This window comes from Oncorhynchus mykiss, chromosome 8 (assembly GCF_057628025.1).
Source record: "Oncorhynchus mykiss isolate SJ-2025 chromosome 8, ASM5762802v1, whole genome shotgun sequence".
Lineage (NCBI taxonomy): Eukaryota > Metazoa > Chordata > Actinopteri > Salmoniformes > Salmonidae > Oncorhynchus > Oncorhynchus mykiss.
In genome coordinates, this window is record NC_143029.1 from 61,107,286 (window position 1) to 61,121,934 (window position 14,649).

The following is a 14,649-nucleotide window of genomic DNA, read 5'->3' on the forward strand; positions in this document are numbered from 1 at the left end:
GAACACTCACAGTGACAGGGTCAGTGCTTCCACATGGCGGGACTCTCCCTTCATTGTTTACCCTATGGGCCCCAGAATGGAATTCCCAGAACTCTTTTCACCTTGTGTATGTAGAGAAGTCATTCTTCTTACTGACTTGACCATAGAAATAGAATTACTAGAACGGACATTCCCATTCAAGTCAGCGTTCTGTAATCGGTGGGCCAGCGGCCATATTGAGTGTGGTCTACCCCTTGTGTAATTCTATTTCTTTGGACTTGTGACACTAGTCTAGACCGAACACTATGGCCACTACAGAAGATGTTAATTGAACGTTATGTGCTGAGTCTGTCTCCTTACTCTAAATGGAATGGAGTGGGTGGGGCTGGACTGATGGGGTTAATGTTCTGATGTATAGGGCCTCTTAGTCTGATCAATTCACTCTAATAGTGAGACAGCTACAAATGCTTTCTGCGTCCCAAATAGCACTCTATCCCCTATATTGTGAACAAAGCATTGCACTATGAATGTTCAAGTGCATGAGTTTTTCCACATTTTGTTATAGCCTTATTCTAAAGTTGATTAAATAAAAAATAAAAATAAATAAATACATGATATACTTGGGTATTCAGACCCTACATATTCCTACAACTTGATTGGAGTTCACCTGTGGTAAATTCAATTGATTGGACATGATTTGGAAAGGCACACAAATCAAATCAAACCACCTGTCTATACAAGGTCCCACAGTTGACAGCGCATGTAAGAGGAAAAACCAAGGCATGAGGTTGAAAGAATCGTCCATAGAGCTCTGAGACAGGATTGTGTCGAGGCACAGATCTGGGAAGGGTACCAAAACATTTCTGCAGCATTGAAGGTCCCCAAGAACACAGTGGCCTCCATCTTTCTTAAATGGAAGAAGTTTGGAACCACCAAGACTCTTCCTAGAGCTGGCTGCCTGGCCAAACTGAGCAATCGGGGGAGAAGGGCCTTGGTGAGGGAGGTGACCAAGAACCTGATGGTCACTCTGACAGAGCTCCAGAGATCCTCTGTGTAAATGGGAGAACCTTCCAGAAGGACAACCATCTCTGCAGCACTCTACCAATCAGGCCTTTATGGTAGAGTGGCCAGACGGAAGCCACTCCTTAGTAAAAGGCACATGACAGCCGCTTGGAGTTTCCCAAAAGGCAACCCTCAGACCATGAGAAACAAGATTCTCTGGTCTGATAAAACCATGATTGAACTCTTTGGCCTGAATGCCAAGCGTCACATTTGGAAGAATCCTGGCACCATCCCTACGGTGAAGCATGGTGGTGGAAGCATCATGTTGTGGAGATGTTTTTCAGCGGGAGGGTCTTCAAGACTACTCAGGATCGAGGAAAAGAAGAATGGAACAAATGTACAGAGAGATTACTGATGAAAATCTGCTCCAGAGCGCTCAGGACCAGAGACTAGGGATTAAGGTCCACCTTCCAACAGGACAAAGACCTTAAGAACACAGCCAAGACAACGGAGGAGTGGCTTTGGGACAAGTCTCTGAATGTCCTTGAGTGGCCCAGTCAGAGCCCGGACTTGAACCCGATCAAACATCTCTGGAGAGACCTGAAAATAGCTATGCAGCAACGCTCCCCATCCAACCTGACAGAGCTTGAGAGGATCTGCAGAGAAGAATGGGAGAAACTCCCCAAATACAGGTGTGCCAAGCTTATATTGTCATACCCAAGAAGACCCAAGACTGTAATTGCTGCCAAAGGTGCTTCAACAAATGATTGAGTAAAAAAGTATTAAAAAAACTGTTTTCGTTTTGTTATTATGGGGTAATTGTGTGTAGATGGATGAGGGAAAAAAAATATTTAATCAATTTCAGAACAAGGCTGTAATGTAACAAAATGTGGAAAAAGTCAAGGGGTCTGTATACTTTCTGAAGACACTCTATATGCACAGGGAGCATAATTGAGTTTTCAGCGACATATGTTACCATTTTCCATAATTTGGCAATCAGTATGGCAGAGAAAAAAAAAATCTAAGAACACAAAATTACTGTTGATTACTATGCGGTTCTGTAAGACGTTGGTTATTCTGTTATTTAGAAATAAATTGTGATGGCAATTATGTCTGACTCCCTTCAATGGTGCGGTCATGGGAACAGGGTAACTTTGCTTTCTATCGGTAATGTAAATAAACAATGTGATGGTATTATCAAGGACTTTAAATCGGCAATCAGCAGTTGAAACAACGTGATTTGGTAAAAAGCGGAGTGTAGGGGCTGGAGAAATGTGACCGCTCTCAAATTCAGACAGCTCTGCTGGCAAGGACAAACCATCCCATATATCAAATGTATAGTTTAAACCATGTTTTGAGGCTATGTAGTGTTTGTTACATTTACATTGTTTACAAACATTGGAGAAAAACAAGCTTATATTTCGGGTTCTGATGGGGTACGACAGTTGAACTAAGCTCATGTGGCATTTATAAGTAATATTCTTCAACAAAACATATCATTAATTTAGAAGTCAAAAAATGGATGAAGCAACTGCAGATTGCCCCTTTAATGACTATGCCGAGTCCAAAATAGCACCCTATTCCCCTAAGGCGCTGGGCAGTAGTGTACTATACAGGGAATAGGGTGCCATTTGGGACACAAGCGATATGTACATGCTTGACTGTGTAGAGCAACAAAGCGCAGCTTGAAAGCCCTTCCCCACACACATGGCACACTCAGTGTCTCAAAACAAGACCAAACTTTTTATTTGATTTATCATCATCACCTCTAAATGAAGCCCAGGGCCCGTACGCATGAATCGTCTCAGAGTAGGAGTGCTGATCTAGGATCAGTTCTGCATTTTAGATCACAGTGAATGATCCTAGCTCAGTACTCCCACTCTGATACACCTGATTCATACAGCCCCAGAGGTCAAATGGAGTCTGTTCATGAGCTCTCCGTTTACAACTGTTAGAAAACTCATTCAAATCAATCCTTAGACAACGCCATACAAAAGATTAGAAAAACGGTACATGTTGACAGTCTAAAAACAACATCACATGTATATAGAGGCCTAAGAGACGAAAGTTGAATTAGTACAAATGTACTTCATAACAACGTATAGGAGTAATACAGCCAACTATTTAAATATACACAGCAGTGGTTATAGGACAAAGACATGACACAACATTATATACATATTCTAGAAATATTAAAAAGTAGTGACTTTCAAACATTAGGCAAATTATTTTGCTGATCATTCATAATTTTACGTTGTAACAGACCGAATGTAAAATGTATACTGAAGGCATACTGCTGGTGTAATGGATGGAAGAATAGGACATAGTGCAGTCTTTACCTACGAACCAGAGACCTTAAATTACATCATAGAAAGGTATTCTGTAAGAATTATAAAGGCATTTCCAATTGTTAATTGCTTGAATTATCACTCATCCTATTTTGGTGGCCATGCCAACAAAAAGAGAACAAATTCAAAAAAATCCACAACGCCCGAACCTTTTCTCTAAAAAGGCACAGTTAAAAACCGACAATTGCGGGGGTGCTTTCTTATCACACAGAAAGCACCCCCGCAATCAGACACACAGACAGGAGTCCATTGGTCCTTGAGAAGGTGGGCGGGTCCTTGTTTTGTGAGACAGACAGACAGACCAACAGATGGCATTGATGGCAGATGGGATGAGAAGGGTGGTGCGACGGAGGTGGTGGTCGTGACGGGTGGGGTTAGAGGTCAGGTGAGCGTGCCAGAGGGTCACATGCTCCTAGACGCATGCAGGTGGAGATGTTGGTTGCATCCAAAAAAGGCACCCTATTTTCCCATGTAGTTCACTACTTTTAACCAGGTCCCATAGGCCTCTAGCCAAAAGTAGTGCACTAAATAGGGAATAGGATGCCATTTGGGACTCAGCCGTTGTTGTAAGAGTTATTGGGTCGTTCCATATGATTTGAAACCCTTTCTGACTGCATCCTTTTTGATTTGAACCTTTCATACATGTTTGCGGTGGTAGACTTTTCGGACCTGAATGCCAAAACATTCAGGAGACCATTTTACATACCCCACCGTAACATGAGAAATCCATGTTTCCATCACTGAAAAAAAAAAAAAAAATTGAGTTTGATATTATTTAAAAGCTTACAGACAGGATTGTCAAAGTATTTTATAATTTGAACTTTGAGCACTTCTGGGTCTCTCCACAAAGAGTGCCTTTTGCGTGCATCCCTTTGATATTTTATGTAGAATTTGTGAGCCAATATTGTATTTTAAAAGCCTGTTATATTAAATTAAGTGCTCTTTAATATATACCACATGGATAATTAAATAAATCAGATTTTTAATATTAATAAACACTAAAGTGCCAAAATTCAGCATTTTGACATGTCCCTCCATACACCCTCTGACTTCTAAGAAGATTTTTTACCCATTTTACCCCAACATTTCTCCACTTAACACCAACATTTCTCCACTTAACACCAACATTTCTCCACTTAACACCAACATTTCTCCACTTAACACCAACATTTCTACACGTTTTCACCATCATTCTAAAGCCCGAGTTATTTAGTTGCTGTGACAAAGTAATTTCTGTTTCTGAATATTATTATTCATTTGATGTTATTAGTGATTCTTTTAAAGGTCAACCCTGTTACACTGAACTCTCGTTTTAATATGGTAAACAAAAGGAAAAAAGACTTTGAACTAATAGTCAAATCATAGTGTAAAAGCAGATGAGCTGGTCCTACTCATTTTCTGGTGTATTGTGGTAGAAAACTGAGCGGGTTGAGCACAACACCCTTTAGATAAATAGACAGGCTAGAAATGTTTTAAAAATACAAAAATTGTGAAGCTAGAATGACATTTTCCCTCCCTGTTGGACACAACAAGCTTCCATTCCCCCTGTCACAAGTGTATTTATGGCTGATTTAAGACGAAGTCGCCAAACTTGTTACAGTCGTTGAAATCATATGGAACAACCCTATTAGAGAAGAGCCTGGGTTAGGTGGGAGACTCAGAGGAGTTAATGAGAAGAAGCTCCACAGGCTGAGGTTGTTCAGTCAGTGTCATACTGGACAGTCCATACTCAGGGCTGGCCCGGTGGTTGTGAGGTTAGTGGTAGTAGGAGGCTCCACGATGTAGCCAGCTAGCCAGCCAGCTAGCCAGGGTATTAGCAGCCCTCCTAGGCTGGCAGTGGTGGGGAGGTTGGTGGTGGTGGTTAGTGAGGGGGCCCATGGAGGAGGTCCATGGAGAGCCAGGCAGGACCGACCTGGTTCTCAGCCCGGTCTCAGACACTCACCCAGGGCTGCTCGAAGCTGTAGGTGCGTCTCCGGTCGTCAGGGTCGTCGTCTCCCCTGGCCTGCTGGAACTCGTGTCTCAGCCGCTGTATCCGGTCGTGGTTGCTAGGCGCTAGTCTGTTGCTGCAAGGGGTTGAGAGTGAGAGAGGAAATACTACATGAGCATGGTGGTGGCCCATTTGGAACAAGTCGGTGTCTCAAAATGGCACAGCATTTCCTATATAGTACACTACTTTTGACCAGAGCCTACAGTGCATTACATTAGGGAACAGTGTACCATTTGGGACTGTTTCCATCAGCATAGCTGGGAAATGGTCCAGACACTGGACTGTAATACACAGTAGAGCAGCGTTTCCCAAACTCGGTCCACAGGACCCCAAGGGGCGCACGTTTCGGCTTGTGCGCTAACACTACACAGCTGATTCAAATCAAAGCTTGATGATTAGTTGATTATTTGAATCAGCGGTGTAGTGATAGGGCAAAAAACGAAAGGTGCACCCCTTAGAGTCCCAAGGACAGAGTTTCGCAAACCCAGCAGTAAAGCCTCAAATATTAATCAAACTAATGTATACTAATGTATTATTCATAACCATGGAGTATGGCGTCCCTAATGGCACCATATCCCTTATATAGTGCACTACTTTTGACAGGAGCCCTATGAACTGTCAAGAGAATAGGGAGAATTTGGGACACAGGCAAGAACAAAGCAAAGTAGTGTGAACAGTCGATAGTCAAGCTACATCCTCAGGCCACACATCACTCACCAACTTCCGTCCATTGTCTCTAAGCACACTCATAAACAACCACGGCCCACTAAAACACATCACCTGGCTCGTCTGCATACTTATTGAACTGACCTTGACCAGAGAGAAAGAGGTCCTCTGTAGCTCAGTTGGTAGAGCATGGCACTTGCCATGCCAGGATAGAGGGTTCGATTCCTGGGACCACCCATATGTAAAATGTATGCATGCATGATTGTAAGTAGTTTTGGATACAAGTGTCTGCTAAATGGCATATATTAAGTTCTGCATTATACAGTAAGGCAGCCCTTGTCCCAGAAGCAGTGATGAAGATTGGAGTGGTTGCGGTGACCGTATTTCCGCCACACCGGCAGTCAGGACGACAATAAAATTCCATGTGAATTGTTTAGTCAAAGTAATCTCCTCTTATGCACTCTGGACATGCTTAGGTAGTACCCAATTTGTTAACTACCATCAGGTGCTCAGGGCTCCATCAGGTCCCAATGGCCTGGTACTCAGGGCTTTATTGTTCCCCCATTAAGTCCTACTGGTCTGGTACTCAGGGCTTTATTGTTCCTCCATTAGGTCCTAATGGCCTGGTACTCAGGGCTCTATTGTTCCTCCATCAGGTCCTAATGGCCAGGTACTCAGGGCTCTATTGTTCCTCCATCAGGTCCTAATGGCCTGGTACTCAGGGCTCTGTTCTTCCTCCATTAGGTCCTAATGGTCTGGTACTCAGGGCTCTATTGTTCCTCCATTAGGTCCTAATGGTCTGGTACTCAGGGCTCTACTGTTCCTCCATCAGGTCCTAATGGCCTGGTACTCAGGGCTCTATTGTTCCTCCATTAGGTCCTAATGGTCTGGTACTCAGGGCTCTATTGTTCCTCCATTAGGTCCTAATGGTCTGGTACTCAGGGCTCTGTTCTTCCTCCATTAAGTACTAATGGTCTGGTACTCAGGGCTCTATTGTTCCTCCATTAAGTCCTAATGGTCTGGTACTCAGGGCTCTATTGTTCCTCCATTAAGTCCTAATGGCCTGGTACTCAGGGCTCTATTCTTCCTCCATTAGGTCCTAATGGTTTGGTACTCAGGGCTCTGTTCTTCCTCCATTAGGTCCTAATGGTCTGGTACTCAGGGCTCTGTTCTTCCTCCATTACGTCCTAATGGTCTGGTACTCAGGGCTCTGTTCTTCCTCCATTAGGTCCTAATGGTCTGGTACTCAGGGCTCTGTTCTTCCTCCATTAGGTCCTAATGGTCTGGTACTCAGGGCTCTAATGTTCCTCCATCAGGTCCTAATGGCCTGGTACTCAGGGCTCTATTGTTCCTCCATTAGGTCCTAATGGTCTGGTACTCAGGGCTCTATTGTTCCTCCATCAGGTCCTAATGGTCTGGTACTCAGGGCTCTGTTCTTCTTCCATTAGGTCCTAATGGTCTGGTACTCAGGGCTCTACTGTTCCTCCATCAGGTCCTAATGGCCTGGTACTCAGGGCTCTATTGTTCCTCCATTAGGTCCTAATGGTCTGGTACTCAGGGCTCTATTGTTCCTCCATTAGGTCCTAATGGTCTGGTACTCAGGGCTCTGTTCTTCCTCCATTAAGTACTAATGGTCTGGTACTCAGGGCTCTATTGTTCCTCCATTAAGTCCTAATGGTCTGGTACTCAGGGCTCTATTGTTCCTCCATTAAGTCCTAATGGCCTGGTACTCAGGGCTCTATTCTTCCTCCATTAGGTCCTAATGGTCTGGTACTCAGGGCTCTGTTCTTCCTCCATTAGGTCCTAATGGTCTGGTACTCAGGGCTCTGTTCTTCCTCCATTACGTCCTAATGGTCTGGTACTCAGGGCTCTGTTCTTCCTCCATTAGGTCCTAATGGTCTGGTACTCAGGGCTCTGTTCTTCCTCCATTAGGTCCTAATGGTCTGGTACTCAGGGCTCTGTTCTTCCTCCATTACGTCCTAATGGTCTGGTACTCAGGGCTCTGTTCTTCCTCCATTAGGTCCTAATGGTCTGGTACTCAGGGCTCTGTTCTTCCTCCATTAGGTCCTAATGGTCTGGTACTCAGGGCTCTGTTCTTCCTCCATTAGGTCCTAATGGTCTGGTACTCAGGGCTCTACTGTTCCTCCACTCTGACATCAATGCAAATACAATCAAAAATCACATCATAACAGTATGGTGCTTTTAAAACTCAGCTCACTGTGATTGATTTGAAGAAAGAAGTTCAACAACAGGTTGAAACAGTGGAAAACATGGTTATTGTGGATGTTGTTTCAAAGCCTAACACCACGAAATGGACAGCGCTTTCAACACCCATACACATATTAATTCAACACCCATACGCATATTAATTCAACACCCATACACATATTAATTCAACACCCATACGCATATTAATTCAACACCCATACGCATATTAATTCAACACCCATACGCATATTAATTCAACACCCATACGCATATTAATTCAACACCCATACGCATATTAGAGCTTATGCATACACATATACCTACCTATATATGCCCAAACGCGAAAAAAAAACTGAATCAAAATTGAGATTGTGCCGTTATAAAATACGTATTACGCAAGGCAGAAAAACATGACAAAAAAAGTTATTTAAGATGTCTTTGGTACATAATTGGTCTAGCCTTTACTCCAAATTCAAACAAATTCTTGTAATCGCCTTTGAGTGTGGCCTGTACCATTCTGGATGGACTGGTTACCTTACGCTATTCTCCAATCTTTCTATTCATGATTTGGGAGAGAACGTCGAGGCCTAGCGGCTAGGCCTTCAATTACAGTGAAATAACCGGAGTGGTCTATCCAACATGAGTGGGACAGTGATCTCCATTTGCTATTGGAGTGCATACGGATTACCTTTCCCCTTGCCCCTGTTCCTACTCATTTAATAATGATAACTGTACATATTAGTAAAGACAAAATTACACTGAGAATAGTCTGATGGGTGATAATATGATCTCTTGATGAGAGAACGGTCTGTGCAGCCTGAGGCAAGGAACAGAGCGCAAGCTTTTCTTTGCGACGTTCTTAAATCACCAACAGCCTTTAGCCGGTCCATGAGGCCCCATTACATGTTTTGATTTATAAGACATTCTAAGGTTTGTATCTCTCACAAGTTGCCAAATTACTCAATCTAGCCGTATAGGACCTGTTTCAAATGATCACTTTTACGCTCAACAGAGCCACTTTCATCTGCGCACTCGCTCTGGAAAGGGAAAAATATCCTTTCTATTTTATTCAGCCAAGTTCAATTATATTATTCTTACTATAAAACCATATGATATAAAATAATGGCACGGGACTTATGAGCATAACGTGTCAGCTAAATGAACAAGCCTACAACATGCAGCATAGCCTTGATAACATCCAGTAGACCAACTCATACTCTGTCCTTCTGATATACATTTTCTCCATTATGTTTCTTTAGAGCTGCCTAAATGAAATGCTGGATATATGGTGATGGTGTATATTAAATTGATTCATTAGACTTGTTAAATGTAGATGTTCCAAAGGCACATCAGCGGCTTGTAATGAGCGGAGGCAAGGAGATGCCAAATGTGTTTATGTTAATTAGGGTCAATTACCGTGAGACCGGCCCCCCCTTTTAGCATGACAATAAGAGAGGCGGAGAGAGAGACAGAGGGGTGGGAGAAAGGACGCCCAGCTATGTATGTGGAGGTCATCTGTGGTCCCCTGGAGTAAAGCTAATTCAAACCTTCTCTGTTAGACTACCACTCTGAACAGCCCTGTCAGGTGACTAGAGAGCATCAGCAGGAGAGAGATCAGAAGTTGACTTTTCAACTTTCAAACACAAGCCAGTAACTTTCCTGGACATCCTTTTATGATCTCTTTAAAAGCCCCCACCACCCCCAAAAAAGCCCAGCTCTTAAAACTCTCCTGTCTCAGGAGTTCCTATGAAATAGCCTTACAACATCCCAATCATTAACAACAAAGCATTGCTTCCAAAAACCAGACAACTGAAACAGACAGACACATCGAAGGCTGTTTGGGGATCTATGAAAAAAACCGCAGACGTTATCTCAATCATTTGCAACAAAAAAAAATGCATTGGATCAATACCTAAATCATTACTGACAAACATTGGATCCATAACCACAGAACATATCCATTAAGCCTGTTTAGGGTAGGAAACTGCCATGTGTGATCTGTCAAATCACTGTGATCTTTAACTCAGCCATATCCCCTTTGAACACAGATGACCCCGGGGCACCATGTGTGACCCTGCCTATAGGTCACAGCACCATCAGCGTTCAGGATAACAGAATGCCTTTATTAGATATTAGCCTGCCATGCAACCTGTGAACAGATGACTCAACAGAGCACTGGGCTATTCCCTATGTAGTGCACTACCTATGACCAGGGCCCATTAGTGCATTGTCATAATACTGGGGCTGGCTAATATTGAATTGGAAAAAGTGTGTTTGTCTCAGTGTGTGTCAGTGTGTCCCCCCCCTACTCTTCAACATCATAACACTATGAAATGGAAAAGAAATGTTTGGATGTTTCAATGTACCCCTCGGTATCACCCAATAAGCCTTTAAACAGGGATTTAAATTATTAAGGAACACAGGATTTTTAAAAGGCTTTCCTTCACTGACAAAAAACTAAATCAACCATAGAAAATAACAAAAGAGAGATAAGGAAATCTCCTGCAGTGAGGTGAGGGAGATTTAACGTTAGATGAGTTTCATCCTATGGACAAGCTCACTCAATATCTGCTGCTGTGTCTGGCCTGAAAGGTCAGCGTTTACAGACTTTGGCCTCTGGGGCTCAATAACAACAGACTTGGGCCGCATCCCAAACGGCACCCTATTCTTTACGTTTAAATCCCGGGCAGTAAAAGCCATGGTCCCTGGTCAAAAGTAGTGCACTACATGGCGAGCCATTTGGGACTCAGCCTTGGCCTGGCAGGTGATTGGTAAGCTATTTATTTCATGTTATGATAGGATGTGCCCTTTAAGTTTTGTCTGTGGCTTTAAGCTTGGTCAGGACAAGGACAGTAAAAGTGGCTACGACTTCAGCAGAACAAAATAATGCCTACAGCCAAACAAAACAACTTCAAAAACATGATTGGCGGCCCAGAGAGTCACACCAGTTTGGAGTGAATAGTAGCCTAGGAATAGGGCCACGGCTCTGAGTCGGGCCTTGACCGGGGCGAGTCGGTGGAGCTGTCCCCCAGGTGCTGACTCACATCTGTGTGGCTCTGGGTGAATGTAAAGACGTACAGGACTCATTAATTCCACTCAGAATGGACAGCAGATGTTCGCAGCCATAAATCTAAAACCTAAAACTCTGGTTTGAGAGGTACAGAGAAAAGTGACGGGTCAAACTTGGAGCCATTGACCAAAACTCAACTCCTTGAGTTTTGGTCAAAAGGAGCCGTCACAGATTTGTTGGTGTTGTCTTGCCAACTCCAATGGGTGGCTATGCAACACAAACAGATAATGACCATAGGGAGTTGGCTAGACAGAACAAACAGATCATGAAACCAGGCTACTGTCACATTGCAGTCCCTATTAATTCTCCCTCCCCAAGGAGGTGAAAATCAAAGGCTGTCTATAGGGGAGCCCCTACAGTAGAATGTAAAATACAATAAATGACAGTAGCAGCTGATCCAAAGGCTCCTAATCCCCTGGAATCAATCCGAATGGCCTCTTTCAGAGCTCCTCTTCCTTCCCACCCCTCAGGACATAACGGGAGCATCTCACAGATATAAATGGTACAAGACAGCAATGGAAAACACCCATCCTGATCATATTAATATGTGGGGGAAGTTGGAGACCAGGGTTCTTACTGGACTCCAGAGGGAAGGAAAGAGCACCACTGGGAGCGACGTAGGCTTTACGAATCCATCTCTGGATGAGCAGATCATCCCCGTTCAATCCCAGGCTGTAAAAGCCAGCTGCTGTTCCGTCAATCTCACCACCAGCAGTCAGCCTATAAGAGGGCTCTTTCCATGCACTGTTCTTACTTGTCAAATGAACTCACTTCTTTTTTTTGTCTGTGTTGTGCGTGTAAATTAATGTATGCTATTTTCTTAGACAAGGCTCACTTGAAATAAATCCTCAAACTAAATGTGGCTTCCCTGGTGAAATAAAATATAAATACAAAATGAAATAAAAGCAGACCACGGGAGTCACATAGGATTATGGGATCCTTAGGACGGAGACAGACATTGTTATGATGAAGACCCTTGTGGTGAGTGGTGTGCCCTTGGTTTAGGGGGAACGCAATTAGGGACCTTCCTTCTTAAACTGAGAGGAAGGAAACACATCTCTTTTGCTGCGTTCACATAGGGAGCCCAATTCTGATATTTTGCCAAATTATTGGCAACAGATCTGATCTGATTGGTCAAAACACCAATTAGTGGCAAAAGATCCGATTTGGGGTACCTGTGTAAAACATAGCCTTTGGCAGACTAGCTCGATAGAACCAGCGTGTGCATTTTGGCCCTCGCTCTATGACATGTTAGAGCACCACCACAAGAAGGGGAAAAAACATGGTGAACTAAAATCATTAGCATTTTGGTATTTAATTTGGATCCCCATTAGCTGTTGCAAAAGAAGCAGCTACTCTTCCTGGAGTCCACACAAAACATGAAACATAATACAGAACATTAATAAACAATTACAGCTCAAGGACAGAACTACATACAGTGCCTTGCGAAAGTATTCGGCTCCCTTGAACTTTGCAAACTTTTGCCACATTTCAGACTTCAAACATAAAGATATAAAACTGTATTTTTTTGTGAAGAATCAACAACAAGTGGGACACAATCATGAAGTGGAACGACATTTATTGGATATTTCAAACTTTTTTAACAAATCAAAAACTGAAAAATTGGGCGTGCAAAATTATTCAGCCCCTTTACTTTCAGTGCAGCAAACTCTCTCCAGAAGTTCAGTGAGGATCTCTGAATGATCCAATGTTGACCTAAATGACTAATGATGATAAATACAATCCACCTGTGTGTAATCAAGTCTCCGTATAAATGCACCTGCACTGTGATAGTCTCAGAGGTCAGTTAAAAGCGCAGAGAGCATCATGAAGAACAAGGAACACACCAGGCAGGTCCGAGATACTGTTGTGAAGAAGTTTAAAGCCGGATTTGGATACAAAAAGATTTCCCAAGCTTTAAACATCCCAAGGAGCACTGTGCAAGCGATAATATTGAAATGGAAGGAGTATCAGACCACTGCAAATCTACCAAGACCTGTCTGTCCCTCTAAACTTTCAGCTCATACAAGGAGAAGACTGATCAGAGATGCAGCCAAGAGGCCCATGATCACTCTGGATGAACTGCAGAGATCTACAGCTGAGGTGGGAGACTCTGTCCATATGACAACAATCAGTCGTATATTGCACAAATCTGGCCTTTATGGAAGAGTGGCAAGAAGAAAGCCATTTCTTAAAAATATCCATAAAAAGTGTTGTTTAAAGTTTGCCACAAGCCACCTGGGAGACACACCAAACATGTGGAAGTAGGTGCTCTGGTTAGATGAAACCAAAATTGAACTTTTTGGCAACAATGCAAAACGTTATGTTTGGCGTAAAAGCAACACAGCTGAACACACCATCCCCACTGTCAAACATGGTGGTGGCAGCAGGGACAGGGAAGATGGTTAAAATTGATGGGAAGATGGATGGAGCCAAATACAGGACCATTCTGGAAGAAAACCTGATGGAGTCTGCAAAAGACCTGAGACTGGGACGGAGATTTGTCTTCCAACAAGACAATGATCCAAAACATAAAGCAAAATCTACAATGGAATGGTTCAAAAATAAACATATCCAGGTGTTAGAATGGCCAAGTCAAAGTCCAGACCTGAATCCAATCGAGAATCTGTGGAAAGAACTGAAAACTGCTGTTCACAAATGCTCTCCATCCAACCTCACTGAGCTCGAGCTGTTTTGCAAGGAGGAATGGGAAAAAATGTCAGTCTCTCGATGTGCAAAACTGATAGAGACATACCCCAAGCGACTTACAGCTGTAATCGCAGCAAAAGGTGGTGCCACAAAGTATTAACTTAAGGGGGCTGAATAATTTTGCACGCCCAATTTTTCAGTTTTTGATTTGTTAAAAAAGTTTGAAATATCCAATAAATGTCGTTCCACTTCATGATTGTGTCCCACTTGTTGTTGATTCTTCACAAAAAAAATACAGTTTTATATCTTTATGTTTGAAGCCTGAAATGTGGCAAAAGTTTGCAAAGTTCAAGGGGGCCGAATACTTTCGCAAGGCACTGTACATTTGAAATGTCACATATAGTCTACATATCAGTACATACAAACAATATCTAGGTCAAATAGGGGAGAGGCGTTGTGCCGTGAGGTGTTGCTTTATCTGTTTTTTTGAAAGCAGGTTCACTGTTTATTTGAGCAATATGAGATGGAAGGGAGTTACATAATACTGAAGCTTTCTTGAATTTGTTCTGGATTTGGGGACTGTGAAAAGACCCCTGATGGCATGTCTGGTGGGGTAAGTGTGTGTATCAGTGCTGTGTAACACTGAAAATAATTAGGAATTTTCAACATATGCATGTTTCTTTCAAAAACAAGAAGTGATGCAGCCAGTCTCTCCTCTACTTTTGGTCAAGAGAGACTGG

The 14,649-nt window shown here is 43.0% G+C and overlaps 1 protein-coding gene across 8 annotated transcripts in view; it reads right to left on the reverse strand.

The window, feature by feature from the left end:
- LOC110530242 (partitioning defective 3 homolog) overlaps nucleotides 1-14,649 on the reverse strand; it is a 254,199-nt gene that overhangs the window by 15,522 nt on the left and 224,028 nt on the right. For all 8 annotated transcript variants that reach the window (XM_090182149.1, XM_021613147.3, XM_090182150.1 and 5 more), the window contains one exon: nucleotides 5,272-5,392. In XM_090182149.1, the coding sequence (XP_090038275.1) occupies nucleotides 5,272-5,392 (121 nt within the window). The remainder of the gene's footprint in view (nucleotides 1-5,271; nucleotides 5,393-14,649) is intronic.